This window comes from Salvelinus fontinalis, chromosome 26 (assembly GCF_029448725.1).
Source record: "Salvelinus fontinalis isolate EN_2023a chromosome 26, ASM2944872v1, whole genome shotgun sequence".
NCBI classification, from domain to species: Eukaryota; Metazoa; Chordata; class Actinopteri; order Salmoniformes; family Salmonidae; genus Salvelinus; species Salvelinus fontinalis.
This window is the reverse complement of record NC_074690.1, coordinates 22,272,724-22,292,765: the sequence shown is the minus strand read 5'-3', so window position 1 is coordinate 22,292,765 and position 20,042 is coordinate 22,272,724. Positions and strand designations below refer to the sequence as shown.

The window sequence follows — 20,042 nt, the reverse complement described above, 5'->3', positions numbered from 1 at the left end:
GCATGTCAAATCAAATCAAATTGTATTGTATTTGTTACATGCGCCGAATACAACAGTAGACCTTATAGTGAAATGTTTACTTACAAGCCCTTAACCAACAACGCAGTTAAAAATGTTTTAAATAAATAAATAAATATATATTAAAAAAAAGAAATAAAGGTACAAATAATTTAAGAATCGGACCTTGCATGTGTGCATATTTGACTGATCCAGAGACAGTAACTTAATTTGTATTCTTGCTTCACAGACAAACTCCAGGGAGTCCTTCGGCCCAGTCAACTCTCGCACACACAGCCTGGACAAATGAACCATTCCCTGGGAAGAAGTCACCAGTCTGGCCATGAGTCTACTGCAGTACAGCCCAACAATGGGGGAGTAGATGAAGCAGGTGAAGGAAGGAATGAGAGAAAGGAGAGAGTCGCTTTTCTCCAACCTGGCATGATTCACCTTGACTCCTAGTCAAGGGTTGCAACATTGCATTGATTTAAAAGGGATTGATATGTTCATTGAAAATCATAATTTGATCATTCTATTTTATGAGTTATTAATTGGTGATGGTTGCTTTGCAGCTGTAAGGCGTTGATTCATTCTATACCCTGTTATAGGTGCAATATAGTATTTAATCTTGGTCCAGATATAGGTAGAGGTGAGAACATACATTTCCACATCCCTAAGAACCTCAAGTTTTAATTGCATGAAAACGAAAGGATTTATTATCCTGTTTATCTTGAAACTCTTTAACCATCCATCCTCAATCAGAAATATATGAGATGCCAAGGGATAGGGTAAAGGGTGGAGTGAATCATTTGGAATTGAGCTTTCTGCAAATACAACCATTACTTTTTGATGGAGGTGAGCAAACCAGGTTGGTAGAATGCAGGGTATGAGCTTCTTTATGTTCAAGCTTTATGAGTCAACTGTAAAATAATAATTGAATAGGTTTAAAGTAAAGCCAACTGCGGCCAATACAAGTAGTTAAAATCAAATCAAATCAAATGTTATTGGCCACATACACATATTTAGCAGATGTTATTGCGGGTGTAGCGAAATGCTTGTGTTCCTAGCTCCAACAGTACAATAGTATCTAACATAAATATATTAAACATAAATGTTTAAAACCCCTTGGACCATGCACGCTCGATTTTCCCTCCTGGTTAGCTATATAATATTCCACCTACCAATGTGACATGGCGTGAGCCATACCTTAAACAAATGTGTGTCTATGTATATAAATGTAAATCCATATGTACTTTCTCAGACGCCCTGGACCAGTGATACATAGATAAATGTAGGGAACTACAAAGTGAGTGAGTGTCTGATCTTAAACCCATTCTTGTAACTTAGAGGCTCTATTCAATCAGATCCGCTTTAGCCAACATCCACATAGTTGTTTAGGCGGTGTCTGAGCTGGAACTGTGTTAGAGCTATCAGATCCACAAGTAGCTCCTGCCATTATACCTAAAGCGGACATTGCCATTGGCTGCACAGTCGCATTCAGATAAATTCCATGCAGCCTTGTTTACAAGTTTCAAACACTAGAATGTGAGATGTAATCTACACCTCGATTAGGCTGAGAGAAATCCTGTTTCCTGATTTTGAGCATCATTATTTCTAGATATACACTCCCTTGTTCTGAACTTCTAACGCGAGTGGAACTGGTATGGCTTCATGACAATGATCAAGAGCAGCTGCTCACCGATTTGACAGCTCCAACGCAGTTACTCCTTCCACACCGCCAAAACATAAGCTATGCGGGTGTCGGCTATCGCCGATTAACGCTTGATCTGATTGAATCTTGGACTTAACCTTTTGTCCAGTTTGCAAATATCTATCGTTACAAAATGGATTCCCATTTTTGCATACGGGTACTGCCAATATAACACACCATATTCTTTGTACAAAGTGTCTTTATTGCAGTGATGGGGAATGGCAAAAGAAACCCAAACGGAAAGAAAGAATCTAGACTCAACTGCATGTAACACACATTCATTATCAGCTACAATGCACAGTAAAACAAATGAAAAATACACAAGCAAACATGTCTGGTCAAATAAAAATGAAGTGCATTTAATCACCAAAAAACAAAATCGACTATTTTTTACCCATAAAACATTAAAAGAATGTAGATACGTTGTGTGCATATGCACAATATAGGCCTATGTAGACAATTTCACCTCGTCTCATACCATTTTTAATCCAGATTTTATACTCAAAACTTGATTTAGTTGATACTACACAGCATCAACAAGATGGCTTTTAAAAAAAGCACACAGAAGAACCTTCCTGCCACTGAGAATTGTGTTCAGAAGCTACAGATGACCTTGATGTAATCAACTACCATACCCCACAATTGTGTCGGCAGTGCAAATAATGGCATCGCTTTTGATGAGTGGGTATACTAATATATTCACAGTTCATATTGCCCTTACAAAAAAAGATAGCCGTTTTGAAACTGCAGTCTACTGTGGTATTTTGGAGCAATAATTGCAGCATACTGCACTCTGACTACAATCTTTTGTCTTAACGGTGGTTTGAAAAACACATCCATTCCCCGTTAATTTGTGTTCTTCAGCAAATAACTCTATAACGGGACACTCCTCATTGACTGTCCAGCAATATTTTTTGCATGCTTAGATACTTAGAATTAGAACAGCAATAGACATGTAGTGACTATGAGGACAACAGATCGACTTGACTTTAATGTAGACTCATGGAGTCAACCACCAGAGGCATCATCCTGTATGATTGAGGAGATTTAAAATGTGCCATGCTATATAAAACGGCAGCACTTTCAAAATGGGGACCTAAAACTAAGAAGCTTTAACTCTGACAACCGAGGAACCTAAAGAAAAGCACAAGTATTATATTGTTCCACATAATGTGATGGAAAATTACTCTGCTATTTCTTCATTTTAAATGTCAGACTGCCAAGAATAACACTGTTGCAGTTTTAATATCTTTCAGTTTACCCACAAACCAAAATAAGACTTGTTCAACATTCCAAGCTTAAGCCCCAGAAAGTTCTTTGTCCCGATAAGAGTTTGATTGGGTTTACAGTCTAGTCAGCTACTGATAGCACATGACAAAAAGGCATCCCATTTTACTCCCAAATAGAGTAACACTCAGTGAAAGTTCTAAAAGAGATTACAGTTGCACTTTCTTTTACAATCTGTATTTACTAGAGAATACATTTAGCCTGAGGTCAAATACTTAAGATGTGCTCGATTTAGTTTATCAGACAGCTAACTCCAAGCACACAAGTATTTGACACATATTTGTCCCAAGATCTGTTGAATACTGTGATATACAACACTTTACTTGGACCGTAGTGACATTTCCAATGACTGAACTTGGTAGCATACTTGTGATTTTTCAGGAGTGAAGGATAAATACACTGTACTGTTTTACACATTTATTACGCAATAAGTACTTGATGATAGTTTAATAAACAACCCATATTGATCACACAATGTTCCAGGGTATCAATTGAACAGACACTGCATCCCCTCTAGACCATCATTCAACCATCAAAATCATAATAATTCTGCCAGCCATCCAATCAACAACTGAGAACATACCAACTTCCTGATATGGGCTTAATACTTGTACATTCCTCTCCATTGACAAGCTCCTCCCTTGGACGTAGCGGAACCGTGTTTGTTCCTAATATGTTCCTTCTGCCGACCACTTGGTTCTCAGTTCTAGGTCAAACGTGGTCGGACGGTTGCACACAGCTAACGAGTAACCCCAGACGCCATACTGACTCAAATCTACCAGTGGTCTATGGTCATATCAGTGAGGGGTGTAGACTAGAGCCGTCTTTAGAAAGACAAGAGTACAGGGGTTAGCCTAGGCTTGGTCCCCCCTCTGTTCTAGGCTTTGTCCTTGCGCTTCAGCTTGTTGACTTTCTTGGCTCCGCCGTTCTTGTTGATTAACTTCATGACTTTCTCCTTGTGGTCCAGCACCTTCATCATGGTGTCTCTAGCCTCAGTGATCTGGTCCATCACCAGCTTACAGCGCTGCATGTTACCCTGGGGGGGAGAGACAATTCAAGATGGCTGACTGACATTCATAACAAAGGCCCAGGTAGATTTTCCCTTGAGCCCTCAAAAATGATATATACACATACCTGTGGAATTGATTAAACAAAACAGACCAAATACAGCTACAGAGCAGCATGCCTCACTTTAATATGAGTGTAGTAGCAGTGTTTATGGGAATAGTGAGTTCTTAGATATTGTGATTAAACGTGTGCTCAGGAAAACCTTTTTGGTTTGTAGGCTATAACTAAGGCCCAGAGTTTTTCCTGGTCAAGTCACCAGGTCTGGGAAAAATCTGGGCCTCCCCATGAGCAGCAGACGTGCATGGATTTCCTTTGTGTTGTTGCGTGTATGACCTCTGACCTGTATGAGCTCGTTGATACGGTGCATGTCATCATCCGACCCGGCCTTCTTCTTTGGGATCAGGCCCTCTTGGAGGGTAGTGAGGCGGCTGTACACATCATGCTCCAGATTAGTCTGGGGATAGAGAGGGGATACAGTAGAGACACCAATACAACATGATTGACATCACAAATGACTGCTATTCAGGAGGACAATTACTGTATCTCGTTCTAAGAAAATATGGGTAGAACCATAGAACCACTTCCTTGTCTTCCGACAGCTACGTCATACAATGTGAAGTGTTGCCATGAAGCAACATCAGCGCAGATTGCCGTCGTGCTAAATGACGCGAGACAATGAGATCCACTTGGATAACTTTAAGAGTCACCCTTTTTCACACCAACTTCAGAACTCTAAAGATCTGTTTTTGTCGTGCTTAAAATTCAGCCAACTGCACGTAAAAGGGAAGTGTTTCTCACCAGCTGCATGAGCTGTGCAGCACACAGGTGCATCTTCCAGCCCTGCGCTCTGCACACCACCCCCTTCTGATTGGCTACGTCCTGCAGGGTGCCCTTCTTCTCCTCTGAAACCATGACAACACACCATTAAGCCATGTTACAATATAATAATACCTTTAACAACACACCATTAACCCAATGAGTCCCACTCCATTAACCCAAATGAGCTACATACTTCCATGGTGTGCCATTGCATTTGTCCATTTCTTCTGCATTCGTAGATACCAACCATTAGTCTGTGTGATTAATTGAGGCTGAGCTAGTGGTGTTTGAGACACCCCCGAATAGTTTGTAGCTCAAACTATTAAAAGCTATTTATGAAAAGACTCATGAACATGTGACATGTTTTGCTCTATGATGCTCACAAGCCACAGAAGAGTCATTAGAAGGTAAGGTGTTATAGAAGATTGTAGGAAAACCCAGGACATAGTGTCAATAATACTGTAATAAGCTCACAGTTGTTGTCACAAACTCCAAACAGTTGTCACTGGCTAGTGGATATTCATTTCCCAATGAGCAAACAATTTATGTACTTACAGCATTCATATAAATACATTTTTGAAACAGGTTTTTGCTTTGGCAGACCTTATTTTTGTTATTGACATTTGTGAATAAAATTCATGAATGCGACTATTTGTCAAATTGTTGGTGTTCTACTCGTAGCCCTGGTTACCCTGAAAGAAAATTGGTAAACACACTTAATAGTGAGGCTAAATATAAAGAGCTGGACAGCCACATAAATGAAGTTCAGATAAATGAAAAGGCGATTTTTGCTAGGGTCTTGGGTCTGATAGGGTTAAGCCATCTTATAATAATACAGTAACACCTTCAACACTAGAGGTCGACCGATTATGATTTTTCAACGCCGATACCAATTATTGGAGGACCAAACAAAGCCAATAGCAATTAAACTGGCATTTGTTTTTTAGATATATATGCAATAATGACAAATACAACAATACTGAATGAACAATGAACACTTATTTTAATTTAATATAATACATAAATAAAATCTATTTAGTCTCAAATAAATAATGAAACATGCCCAATTTGGTTTAAATAATGCAAAAACATAGTGTTGGAGAAGAAAGCAAAAGTGCAATATGTGCCATGTAAAAAAGCTAACGTTTAAGTTCCTTGCTGAACATATGAACATCAGAACATATGAAAGCTGGTGGTTCAATATTCCTAGTTCTTTAATATTCCCAGTAAAGAAATATTAGGTTGCAGTTATTATAGGAATTATGACACGTCGAGTATTTCTCTCTCTACCATTTGTATTTCATACACCTTTGACTATTGGATGTTCTAATAGGCACTTTAGTATTGGCAGCCTAATCTCAGGAGTTGATAGGCTTGAAGTCATAAACAGCGCTGTGATCAAGCATTGCGAAGAGCTGCTGGCGAACGCAGGGAAGTTTAAATTAATGCTTACGAGCCTGCTGCTGCCTACCAACTCCGACTGCTCTATCTAATCATAGACTTAATTATAATAAAAACAGAAATACGAGCCTTTGGTCATTAATATGGTCAAATCCGGAAACTATCATTTCGAAAACAAAACGTTTATTCTTTCAGTGAATGGGTGGCAACCCTAAGTCTAAATATTGCTGTTACATTGCACAACCTTCAATGTTATGTCATAATTATGTAAAATTCTGGCAAATTAGTTCGCAACGAGCCAGGCGGCCCAAACTGTTGCATATACCCTGACTCTGCGTGCAATGAACGCAAGAGAAGTGACACAATTTCTGTAGTTAATATTGCCAGCTAACATTAATTTCTTTTAACTAAATATGCAGGGTTAAACAAATATATTTCTGTGTATTGATTTTAAGAAAGGCATTGATGTTTATGGTTAGGTACATTTGTGCAACGATTGTGCTTTTGTTAAATCATTACCCGCTTGGCGAAGTAAGCTGTGATTCGATGATGAATTAACAAGCACCGCATTGATTATATGCAACGCATGACAAGCTAGTTAAACTAGTAATATCATCAACTATGTGTAGTTAACTAGTGATTATGTAAAGATTGATTGTTTTTTTATAAGATAAGTTTAATGCTAGCTAGCACCTTACCGTGGCTCCTTGCTGCACTCGCGTAACAGGTAGTCAAGCCTGCCACGCAGTTTCCTCATGTAATGCAATGTAATCAGCCATAATCGGTGTCCAAAAATGCTGATTACCGATTGTTAATAAAACTTGAAATCGTCCCTAATTAAAATCGGCCATGCAGATTATTCGGTCGACCTCTAGTCAACACACCATTAAGCCATCTTATAATACAGTAATACCTCCAACACCACCATTAAGCCATCTTATAATACAGTAATACCTCCAACACCACCATTGAGCCATCTTATAATACAGTAATACCTCCAACACCACCATTAAGCCATTTTATAATATAATAGTTTTTTTTCTGCATCAACAGGGGCTTAGGTGGTGGGCGTCAGCGCGGCAACATTGCTTAGAACATTTTAGAGACCCCCATCTGGCGGTGTAGAGAAACTGTTGCATTTAAGCCACTTTCCTGCAATTCTACACATTTCTCAAATTTCTCAAATTCTCGCCATTTTAAAGCTAGTTTCTTGTAATTCTATATTATAGCAGAAAAATAATACAGTAATACACACCATTAAGATATTTAATTATAACTAGGGTCAGGAGTTTTTCCTGGTTAGGAAAATCTCTAGACCCAAGTCATAAAATATTTGTGCTTTGAAAGTGACTGGTCATTTGCTAGCAAGCCATGCTGGAGACTACTAAAACACAACAGTGGAATTAACTGGTGTTTTCCCCCCCACTAGCGTTACTAATGAAAAGGTCTAACAATGATGTGATGACAACAAATGACATTAGCTTTCATAGCTTACTAATAATTCCTTTTCGTTTTGCTTCACAGTGCACAATAGAAAGAGGTCCTCTTGGTTTGTGTGTGTATGGGCGTGCGTGTGCGTGTTCTAAATGTTTTCATATGTGTGCACACTGGAGAGAATAATAACCTTGTGTGTGATGTTGTTGTAATAATGGTTGTGTCATTTAAATTGTCCAAACAAAACAACGAATAAACAATTCAATGTCAAAAAGCCTCCTGAGCATTACTGGCATTTTTCTCCACGAGAAACGCATTTCAGTCAGTCCCACGAGAAACGCATTTCAGTCAGTCCCACGAGAAACGCATTTCAGTCAGTCCCACGAGAAACGCATTTCAGTCAGTCCCACGAGAAACGCATTCCAATACCACAACAAGCTCTTAGAACCCAGAATGTATGAACATTCTTTAGAAATACAGTTATCATTGAACGTAATCAACAATAAAAGACGTTGGTCTGACCTTTGACCCGGATGTCACTGTATCTCTGGAAGTGGTGGTAGGCAGCCTTCCAGGGGTTCCTGTAGTGGCGGAGGAGGGTGACCGGGGGGCGAGCCCGGGTGGGGACATAGCGCACACCCTCCTCATCTGCAGGGCAGAGAAACACAGTGGTCACTCACAAGGTTAATATGGCTGTTCTTGTACAAGTCTTGTCCTTATAGACTAGTGAATCTTTAGACAAAGTGCACAACAGGAGTAGACTCTAGCTAACGACGATTTATTGTCTGAAAATAAGGAGAATGCAATAAACATTATGTAAGACTGCAGTTAACTTGAGCCCGTTTCCAAGTTACTGAGGCTAGTTTACCGGAACAAATCGCTCACACACACACAAAAGGGATGTTCCCTTACCTATGTACTCCTTGGGGGGCGACTTGCGTTTCTCGGGCCTCATGCTGTGTGGTCTGGCCAGGACCTTCTCCTCGTCTGTGCTGTTGGTCTCCATCATCTCACTCTCCTCCGTGGAGATGACATGCTGCTGCTTCCGGGGCTTCTTCCTGGGGGAGGCCCCGAGGATCACGTCCCCACCGGGCATCATGGACAACATGGGGGCACCGCAATGGGGCATAGGGGGACCTGGAGGGAGATGAGGGGCGAGGCCCGTATTCACAAAACGTCTCAGACTAGGAATAATGATCCAGGATCAGCCCCCCCTCTTATTCATTCTGATTTAAAAAGGTAAAAGCATCGTACACCATATCAGCAATAGAAGGACATCAATAAAACAAAAAGTGTTACAGAGAAATTCATCTTTCAATTCAAACGTACCTGCTTTGGAGGTATCCATAGGCTCCACTTCCTGCTTTATCTTGAGCTCTGGGAGGGTGGAGCTTATTCCACATGCCGCTGTGCTACTGGCTGCTGCTTGTGTAGGCGGAACCACCACGTTGGTCATAGACGAGATTGGTGGAGTAATGGCGGACATGGCGGGGCCAGGCTGGGAGTGTGGGGGTGCGGACACTGAGAGGAGGGTCTGGATTGGCTGAGAGGGCTGCTGCTCATTGATCTGATGGCTGGGCAGCGCTTCCATGGAGGACAACGTCAACGGGGGAGCCAGGGACACGTGGAGATCAGCCTTGTGCTTCATACTGGGTGAACAGGGAAGATATCAACCACAAAATAATTTTAAATGTCATTTTTAACTACAAGATGTAGTTGAAGGATACCAGCGCGTGTAATCGGCATCTACTGAGGATACCAGCGCGCGTAATCAATCGGCATCTACTGAGGATACCAGCGCGCGTAATCAATCGGCATCTACTGAGGATACCAGCGCGTGTAATCGGCATCTACTGAGGATACCAGCGCGCGTAATCGGCATCTACTGAGGATACCAGCGCGCGTAATCAATCGGCATCTACTGAGGATACCAGCGCGTGTAATCGGCATCTACTGAGGATACCAGGCGCGTAATCGGCATCTACTGAGGATACCAGCGCGCGTAATCGGCATCTACTGAGGATACCAGCGCGCGTAATCGGCATCTACTGAGGATACCAGCGCGCGTAATCGGCATCTACTGAGGATACCAGCGCGCGTAATCGGCATCTACTGAGGATACCAGCGCGCGTAATCGGCATCGACTGAGGATACCAGCGCGCGTAATCGGCATCGACTGAGGATACCAGCGCGCGTAATCGGCATCGACTGAGGATACCAGCACGTGTAATCGGCATCGACTGAGGATACCAGCGCGTGTAATCGGCATCGACTGAGGATACCAGCGCGTGTAATCGGCATCGACTGAGGATACCAGCGCGTGTAATCGGCATCGACTGAGGATACCAGCGCGTGTAATCGGCATCGACTGAGGATACCAGCGCGTGTAATCGGCATCTACTGAGGATACCAGCGCGTGTAATCGGCATCTACTGAGGATACCAGCGCGTGTAATCGGCATCTACTGAGGATACCAGCGCGTGTAATCGGCATCTACTGAGGATACCAGCGCGTGTAATCGGCATCTACTGAGGATACCAGCGTGCGTGTAATCAGCATCTACTGAGGATACCAGCGTGTGTGTAATCAGCATCTACTGTGATCAGGGCCTACTAACAAGGTGCTGTGCTAAGTCCTACCCTGATGCAGGCCTGATGCCTCCATCTATCCTGGGGCTGATGGCCTCTGGGATCAGGTTCTTCCTCACAGCAGACCTTTATAGGGCAAACAGAAATGGGTTAGTGCTGGACTGGAACAAAAACATGCACACCCCGTAGCTCGCCAGGACCACTGCTCTAGTAAGTTGTAGCATCCAGAGAAAAACAGAGGGGTGTTCTAAACTCACCCTTCATTGGCAGGCTTCTTGCGCAGGATGCTAGGCCGGGGGGAGGACAGCAGGGTGGGGGCACCAGTCCCAGTGTTCTGGGGGTGTGTCTGCCCAACGCAGGTGGGAGGCTGGCTGCTGCCGAACGTCTGGCCAATGGGGTTGGCCACCAGAGTGGAGCCGTCTGCTAACACAACTAAGAATAAAGAACAATGTTACTGTATTTTTTCCAGACAACTAAATTAATTTGAACTAATACATTAATATCATGACAACTTTAGAGACTGGAGAAAATGTGTAGAATGATATATGTATTATATTCATAATATGTAAATCTCAGAACCGACAATTCTGGACTTGTCTCTATGCTGTTGTGTGTTTGTTGCTACTTGGCTATCTGCCAACTTTTTGGTTTTTACTTTTAATACATGTACCAATGTTACGTTCCCCAGTTTCTGTGTTGTGGGTTTGTGTGTGTGTATTTCAAGAAATGGCTTCCTGGATTCCAAAAGCAGCTGATTGGTTTGCCCCATTGCAGATTGGATCTGACCCCTCCCTCTCATCATCAAGGGATACAGCTGTCTGCAATTACAACTCCTTCTCCAGCTGGATAAAAGCCAGTGTTCTTTTGTCAGGAGGAAAGAGCTTCTTTGTATGTCATGTGTTGGTCTGTATAAGTTGTTGAAAGTATTTTGTAGCCGCTCCTGCAGAGGTATGTGTATGCCATAGGACTTAGTACATTGGTTTATTGAAATTGTTCAAAGTATTGGTGAATTATTTTGAGTTGTGGCAGGGTGTTGTGTTCCCTCCGCCAAGAGGCGTACGTAACAACCAACATATACATTTTTTCTTCCCTCAACTTTTTCACTCCAGATACTTTATCTGGACATGGTTCTACAGAACCTCCACCAGCCGAAAAAGTTAAGTAGGAACATTAAAACTATGCCATCTAATTGCAGTCGCTGTACTCATCATACAGGAGAACTATAAGAACAAACTGGTGAAGATAGCTGTGTTGCAAGTGCAACTTCAGATGCAAACGTTAGGCAAGGATGAAACGGTGTCTGTGCCACCACTAAGTACAGCTTGTACTGTAGTATAAATTCCCCTGGACAGTCCCCGCAGCCGGACAATTTTCTCAAGGCTTCTGGAAAGAAATGCTGTCGGCATGCTCAACCAGTCTAGTCAGGAAATCTATGCAGCCTACTCAATCACCTTTTATAGCTACCGTTTACAGGCATAATGGACTGTATACAGTGTTCCTCACCAAGTTCCTATCGGACCTCGTAGTCATGGCAGATAATATTCACATGGAAAAGTCCACAGACCCACTCAAAAGACTTTTGGCGCCATCATCGGCTCAGTGGGGTTTGTCCAACATGTTTCCGGACCTACACATTGCCACAGTCATACTCTGGATCTCAATGTTTTCCTCATATTCCTGGACTATCGGACCACCACTTCTTACATTTGCAATCGCAACAAATAATCTGCTCAGACCCCAACCAAGGATCATCAAAAGCCGTGCTATAAATTCTCAGAAACCCAAAGATTCCTAGATGCCCTACCAGACTCCCTCCACCTACTGGATGTCAGAGTACAAAAAAACAGTTAACCACCTAACGGAGGATCTACATTTAACCTTGCATAATACCCTAGATGCAGTCGCACCCCCCCCCAAAAAAACATTTGTCACAAGAAATTTGCTCCCTGGTACACAGAAAATACCCGAGTCTTGAAGCAAGCTTCCAGAAAATTGGAATGGAAATGGCGCTCCACTAAACTGGAAGTCTTCCGACTAGCTTGGAAAGACAGTACCGTGCAGTATCAAAGAGCCCTCACTGCTGCTTGATCATCTTATTTTTCCAGCCTAATTGAGGAGAATAAGAACAATCCAACATTTCTTATTGATACTGTTGCAAAGCTAACTAAAAAGCAGCATTCCCCAAGAGAGGATGGCCTTCACTTCAGCAGTGATAAATTCATAAACTTCTTCGATGAAAAGATCTTTAGAAAGCAAATTAGACTCATTTTTGAATCTCCATATTTCTTCAGCTCAGTTGTCCTGAGTCTGCACAGAACTGCCATGACCTAGGATCAATGGAGACACTCAAATTTTTAAATCCTACATCTCTTGACACATTTATGAAAATAGTAATGGCCTCTAAACCGTCAAGCTGCATACTGGTCCCTATTCCAACTAAACAACTCAAAGAACTACTTCCTGTGCTTTGTCCACCAGTGTTCAACATAATAAAAATGGCTACCTATCCAATCAAATGTATTCATAAAGCCCTTTTTACATCAGCCGATATCACAAAGTGCTATACAGAAACCCAGCCTAAAACCCCAAACAGCAAGCAATGCAGATGTAGAGAAGCATGGTGGCTAGGAAAACCCACCTAGAAAGGTAGGAACCTAGGAAGAAACCTAGAGAGGAACCCGGCTCTGAGGGGTGGCCAGTCCTCTTCTGGCTGTGCCGGGTGGAGATTATAACAGTACATGGCCAAGAGGTTCAAACATTCATAGATGATCAGCAGGGTCAAACAATAACAATCACAGTGGTTGTAGAGGGTGCAACAGGTCAGCACCTCAGGAGTAAATGTCAGTTGGCTTTTCATAGCCGATCACATTCACCGGATGTGTACCAAACTCACTAAAGTGGCAGTAATAAAGCCCCTCTTCAAAAAACCAAACCTTGACCCAGATTTTTTTTTTTTAACTAATCGGCCTATTTCGAAAATCCCATTCCTCTCAAACATTTTAGAAAAATCTGTTGTGCAGCAACTCGCTGCCTTCCTGAAGACAAATGTATACGAAATGCTTCGGTCAGGTTTTAGCCCCATCATAGCAGACTGCACTCATGAAGGTGGCAAATTACCTTTTATTGGCGTTAGACCAAGGCTACGCAACTGTCCTTGTGCTCCTAGACCGTAGTCCTGCTTTTGACATCATCGATCAACACATTCTTTTGGAGAGATTAGAAACCCTAATTGGTCTACACGGACAAGTTCTTGCCTGGTTCAGATCTTATCTGTCAGAGAGATATCAGTTTGTCTCTGGGGATGGTTTCTCCTCTGACAAATCAATTGTAAGTGTCGGCGTTCCTCACGGTTCCATTTTAGGACCACTATTGTTTTCACTATACACTACTGGTCAAATGTTTTTGAACACCTTCTCATTCAAGGGTTTTAATTTATTTTTACAATTTTCTACATTGCAAAATAATGTGAAGACATCAAAACTATGAAAAAATATATGGAATAATGTAACCAAAAGTGTTATCAAAATATACTTTCTATTTGAGATTCTACAAAGTAGCCACCCTTCTCCTTGATAACAGCTTTGCACACTCTTGGAATTCTCTCAACCAGCTTCACCTGGAATGCTTTTCCAACAGTCTTGAAGGAGTTCCCACATACGCTGAGCACTTGTTGCACCCTCTACAACCACTGATTATTATTTGACCCTGCTGGTCATCTACGAAAGTTTGAACATCTTGAAGAACAATCTGGCCTTAAATGGCCATGTACTCTGATAATCTCCACCTGGCACAGCCAGAAGAGGACTGGCCACCCCTCAGAGCCTGGTTCCTCTCTAGATTTCTTCCTAGGTTTCTGCCTTTCTATGGAGTTTTTCCTAGCCACCATGCTTCTACATCTGCATTTCTTGCTGTTTGGGGGTTTAGGCTGGTTTTCTGTATAGCACTGACATCTGCTGATGTAAAAGGGGCTTTATAATTACAATTTGATTGATTCAAACCTCTTCAAACTTCATTCACCAACTCACCTGAGGTCTTGTTCTCAATGGCTGGCTGCTGTTGGTTGATGGGCACAGGTTGGATGTTTTGCGCAGTGATCTGACCGGTGGCAGTGTGCAGGCCCTGGGTGCTGATGTTGGTTGACTTGATGCCCTGCGTGGCCATGGCGGCGGGCTGGATGTTCTGCGTGTTGATCTGAGCGATACGGTCCACCGTCATCAGCTGCATGGGGTTGAGGTGCACCGCCGACGCTACGCCCACACTGGCCTGGGTCTGCATGGCCGTGCCGCTGGGGGCCTGAGGGGTTACTGCAGGGGTGACAGGAAACAGATGAGGGGTTGGGGTTGACACACACAGGGTTAGAGACTTGTTTAGAGACAGATTACACTAGCCCACAATTGGGTCGGACTCTGGCTTGGGTAGCCAGAACTAGAAACTAGTGATTTAATGATACATAATTATCATTCATCTTGATTGAAGTGAGAGTTGGTTCAGTACTTTCATTATCTAGCATTTTTATTATTGGTCATCATCTAGTATGATCATTATATAGCATTATCATCAGCATCATTGTCTAGCATTATCATCAGCATCATACCCCGAGAATTCCAAATATCTGATTGGTTACAGAGTCATATGGAAGCAGTGATTTAAATAGTAAGAGAAAAGGTGAGTGGTACCTGGGTACTGTCGGATGGTTGAAACAGAGCTGGTGATGGGGGTGTAGGTGTGTGTCAGAGGGTACGACGAAGAAGGGTAGGTAGGCAGGAAGTACTGAAACTGCACTGGCACCGATTGCCTGTGTGGGGTGGGGGGGGGGGGGGAATGCATGCCAACAGAATAAGATAAAAAACACAACTTTTGCCTTTTCATAACATTTTCAACTATCAACCAGAAATGTACTCCAAGTACAGCAGAAATAAGGAGAAAACATTTTAGACTATTGATATGTAGCCCAGGACAATCGAGAAACATTAAGTGTTCTCTCGTGCTATCTATCCTCTGGGATCAGATAATACATGCATTAACAGGATGAGTATTGTCAACCCAAAATAAAAATCTATCAGTGCCCGTCTCTGACCTGTCACTGCGGGCCTCCATGGTGATGGGGTTGGGGGAGGAGCGGGGGCCTGAGATGGGGATCAGGTTCCCCCTCTCTCCAGGGTATTCCGGTTGGATCCTGGGCGAGGTGTGGGCTATTGGCTGGGGAACCACTTTAGCTGAAGGGGGCGGAGGTGGAATGGGGTGCAAATTTCATTTCACAACATAAAATCACTCCGTAGGGACTGGTGCTCTAAATTCAATTTGTTGCTATCAGTTCGGCAATTAATAATTCAATGTGTCACTGTTTTTAATAGTCTCTACTCATACCAATTACTTATTAGATAAGTAAACATGACATGTTATGTCGAGTATGTTACTCCAGACAGTAGCCTGGTGCCTTTGACTCCAACATTAATGATTGAGATACTTACCCACGGGGATGTTGGACGTGGTGACTGCTGTGGCGTGGGAGGAATGAGAGGGCATCGCCATGGTGACGATGTTACTGTTGGGGTGGGGTCCTGAGCCTGGGTGAGGTACGATGTGGTTATTACACAATTAAAACAGAATAAAGGAGACATTTAGTCTTGCTAACTGTTCCCTCTGCTTCCGTGCATCAAGTCTGACATCAACAGGCTCCTGAACAGCTTCTATCCCCAACCCATAGGACTGTTGAATAGCTAACAGAATGGCTACATGGACTAAGTTGACCCTTGTATTTTATTTTTGCACTGATCTATGCACACTCATGGGACTCTATACATACAATCATAATGTATGCTGCTGCTACGCTTTATCATATCTGATGCCTAGTCACCTCACCCCTATACATATCTACCTCTATCACTCCAGTATCCCTGCACATATGGCATTGGAACTGATCCTGTATTATAGCTTCTTACTTTCTCGTTTTCTTTTTATTTCTATTTCTTGTGTGTTTTTGTTTTACCTTATGTTATTTTTAGTGCTATATTGATATGTGCATTGTTGGGTTTGGAGCTTGCAAGAAAGGCATTTCACTGTACATGCATATGACGCTGAAATTAAAATAGATGAGTTAGACCTCTCTCCATCACAACAATAGCATCATACCTGTAGTGCTAGGCGATGGAGCAGTATTGGTGGCTAATATGGGGGCAACAGTTGCTGCAGCGACAGGAGGAACATTGCTGAATATGGACTTCTGTGCCATGGTGTTGTACAGCTGGGGTTTCTGACCCCCAATGGCAGGGTGAGAGGGCAGGGTGATGCGTGTGGGGGTCTCCCGAGATTGGGGAGGACGCTGGATGCTCAGAGTGGCTGGAGGGGGGTGAATGGTCAACCCTGGACGCCTGATGGAAGAGAACAAGAGGAGAGTTAACATTGATTTTACGTACACCTGCAATAGCTGGAATGGTATTGGGCACTATCTAGACACATTTACACAATGTGGAGCTTAGTTGTTAGAGCAATGCCAGGATATTGGGTTTGATTACCGGGACATAAAAAAACTGATGTATGACCAAGTCGGTTTGAACAAAGCATCTGCTAAAATGGCACACACACACACACATAAATAAAACATTAAAAAATTGTTTAAAGTTAATGCTCTGAGCATGTCGTACCCATGAACCATCTCTGCGGAGTGCGTGGCTGAGCTAACCACTGGGGACTGAGGCCTGGTGGCCGTTACCGGGGCAACCACCGTGGGCAACACAGCCGTGGACGTTGTTACTATTGGCCGGGACTGGATAGGCTGGTGGATGATGTGCTGGACAGTAGGTGGGCCAGTACCACCACCAGGACCTGTAGCAGGTCTCAGTACGGTAGGGCCTTTGGAACTGGACATCACAGCAGCTGCAGCAGCTCCTGGAAACACACATGAACAACAGTTAGACATGTCTGTGCTTAGGATGGTTTTGCTGAGGACCTAGAGTGGGTTAAAATATGAAGCAAGCACTATGGTGTACTTTGTTTGGTCACGGTAAGCACCGTGACTATTTTCTGAATTATAAAAGTTTCTATCTGCTCTGGGCTATGCAACTGACCTCGGGGTAGATGGGAAGTAAAGGTGTGCTGGGGAACGCCAGTGGATCCGAGCTGCAGGGGCGGGCCGTTGCTGCGAATGATCTGCACGTGGTGGTGCAAGTTACTGGGGTTGCCCTGGAAACGCCACGCCCATGGACACAAAGCATTATAGATTTGGAACCACATTTTTCATCATGTCATCACATTGGGTAACCTTAAAAGGGTATATTATTGCTGGGGTACATTACAACGGTAAACAACACCAGTCCTTACCTGTTGGCCACTGATAGTTGCTACAGGGATGCCGGGGGTCGGAGGCACAGTGCTCTCCATGGTTACAGTGAGGTGGCTTGGCACCTTGGGTGGCAGGGAGATGTGGCCCTGGATGTTGGCTGGTGCTGGGGCGATCACTCGACTGGGCATGGGCGACTTCAGAGACGACTGCACCTATGAAAAGGCATGGAGAGATTAGATAAAGTAGGCTGAAGGCAAATGCAGCAGACAGAACTCTGAGCTGCCTCATCCATACCTTTATAGGTCCTTCAGTGAAGGCCAGAGGCAGGCCCTGGGGAATGTGCGGTGGAGGGGCTGACACTGTGACGGGCATGCCCTGCTGGAGGGGCAGGTGCTGAGGTAGTGTTGGGTGGTGACCCTGGGGGGGGCCGTGGACCTGGGGGTAAGGCCGGACCACCACTGTCTCCTGCTTGTCATCTCTGAAGCCCAGTGCTCCACCACCACCGCTGGGGCGGTCATAAGGACTGTGGTCTGGGTGAGGGTCACGGCTGCTATCGTCTGTCCCACCTATGGCACAAAGAGTTGGAGTACTATGCAGCAGACTTGACTGACCAATGATTTCTCACACTTATTAACCATTGCAAATAGTTGTAAAAGCTGTGATAAAGTGAGTTAGTTCAGCAGGTTGCATGATATTACCTGTTGTGTTTGGTTGACTACTAGCCACCATTGCAGTGTTTCCTCCGGAAATCTGTTTTTTCCCCATACCAGGGGGTATTCCCGGTCGTGAATATTGTTGCGAACTCATCTTCTGACACAATTGACTTCTACGCAATGAAGAGAATAATATTAAACTTGAAAGGTACAGGTAACTGCCAAAATAAAGGAAACACCAACATAAATTGTTTTAATATGGCGTTGCACCACAACGAGACACCAGAACAGCTTCTATGCGCCTTGGCATAGATTCTACAAGTGCCTTGAATCTCTATTCTAGGGATGCGACACCATTATCCCGCAAGAAATTCCATAATTTGGTGTTTTGTTGACGGTGGAAAATGCTGTCTCTGGTGCGGCTCCAGAATCTCCCATTAGTGTTCATTTGGGTTGAGATCTGGTGACTGAGACACACACTCTTTTGAGTCTCCTCTTTCAAAAATCACTGAGATGTCTTCTTCTAGCCATGGCTGACAAAATAATGAGCAACTGGGCATTGTTATTCATTACCCTAAACATTATGCAATGCTAATTGCTAAAATTTCCCCAGGAACCACACCTGTGTGGAAGCACCTGATTTCAATATACTTTGTATCCCTCATTTACTCAAGTGTTTCCTTTATTTTGGCAGTTACCTGTATGTAGCTAGCTAATATAAGTTCACAACTGAATTTTGCCAACATCTAACGTTAAGCAGACATTTTTTCAAAATCGTCCATTATGAGGTCCATCTCACACAGTCAATGCTGTAACTTAATGCTTAGTTAAGTAGCTAACGTTATGTGAGTGCGTTGACATCTGCAAGGATTTCTCTGCAAGTTGTAACCATATAGACATCAGTAACTAGCTAACTTGATGGCCAACCTTTTGACTATGAACACTCTATTTGCAGTCGACTGGATTCAAGCCAAGGATAACATTAGCTTGCTACAACTTCAAAGCAGTCACTCGCTAACAACTGTACCGTTAAGTTAGCTTACTAGTCACTGACTTGCTAGTTTGTTGCTACTTCGATGAAGCCAGTGTGGGCTAGCCGCTAACTGAGCAAGTTGAACAGACAGCTCTTTTAGTAGATTTAAACCGTAGTAGATACAGTACACAACTAGTTACATATTAACTGAAATCGCGCCTTAGCTAACAATGCTAGAAGCTAGCTAAATGCTGCATTATGTCAGGGAACTAACAATAATCAATACATTTGTTGATTAGCCCATTCATCAGAAAGACGTACATTCATCTGCAATTATTATTGGTGGTTACTAAGAAACAGTACGATTATATAGAACCAGCAACAAGAACATACCTTGTTTTTGATCAGGAATCTCCATCCGTGTCTTTCTACTACGCGCGTGTTCCACAAGCATCACTATTTCAGAACTTCCGGTTTTCAGTGAGTTTGTTTAGCCATATTGCAAAATAAAAGCCATATGGAAAAATAACGCTACAATAAGGAGGTTGCTGTAGCATTCTATAGTTGCTCGTGTTCATACGAAATTAGAATTGTCTTCATTAGTGTGTAGTATTTTCTCTAAGAGTCCTTACTACTTTTAATTTGAAGGATTTGCTTCCGGTTTTCTCCTGCCAAATGTCGCTGAGTTTGAAATGAAAACAGAAGTGAAAATGCAATGTTGACACACAAAGCTAGCATGCTTTACTGAAGATAAAGGACATGCTGACTTTTTTGCCCTTGGCTAAAACGGTTTATTCATAAGATTAATGCATTGCATTTGTCTGATATA

The 20,042-nt window shown here is 43.0% G+C and overlaps 2 protein-coding genes across 3 annotated transcripts in view; one reads left to right on the top strand and one right to left on the bottom strand.

The window, feature by feature from the left end:
• LOC129823930 (uncharacterized) overlaps nucleotides 1-3,470 on the top strand; it is an 18,613-nt gene extending 15,143 nt beyond the window's left edge. For both annotated transcript variants that reach the window (XM_055883057.1, XM_055883056.1), the window contains exon 10: nucleotides 248-3,470. In XM_055883057.1, coding sequence (XP_055739032.1) covers nucleotides 248-307 — 60 coding nt within the window. In that variant the 3' untranslated portion in view covers nucleotides 308-3,470. The remainder of the gene's footprint in view (nucleotides 1-247) is intronic.
• Nucleotides 1,890-20,042, bottom strand: LOC129823929 (histone deacetylase complex subunit SAP130-like). Its single transcript, XM_055883055.1, has 19 exons — nucleotides 19,607-20,042; nucleotides 18,286-18,413; nucleotides 17,882-18,153; nucleotides 17,626-17,799; nucleotides 17,373-17,487; nucleotides 16,950-17,193; nucleotides 16,438-16,676; nucleotides 15,777-15,872; nucleotides 15,383-15,521; nucleotides 14,982-15,100; nucleotides 14,331-14,609; nucleotides 10,563-10,737; nucleotides 10,357-10,431; nucleotides 9,047-9,366; nucleotides 8,630-8,854; nucleotides 8,240-8,365; nucleotides 4,862-4,965; nucleotides 4,404-4,517; nucleotides 1,890-4,031 (listed from the first exon to the last, which is right to left on the bottom strand). The coding sequence occupies exons 2-19, from the start codon at nucleotides 18,392-18,394 to the stop codon at nucleotides 3,873-3,875; spliced, it is 3,084 nt and encodes a 1,027-aa protein (XP_055739030.1). The 5' UTR covers nucleotides 18,395-18,413; nucleotides 19,607-20,042; the 3' UTR covers nucleotides 1,890-3,872.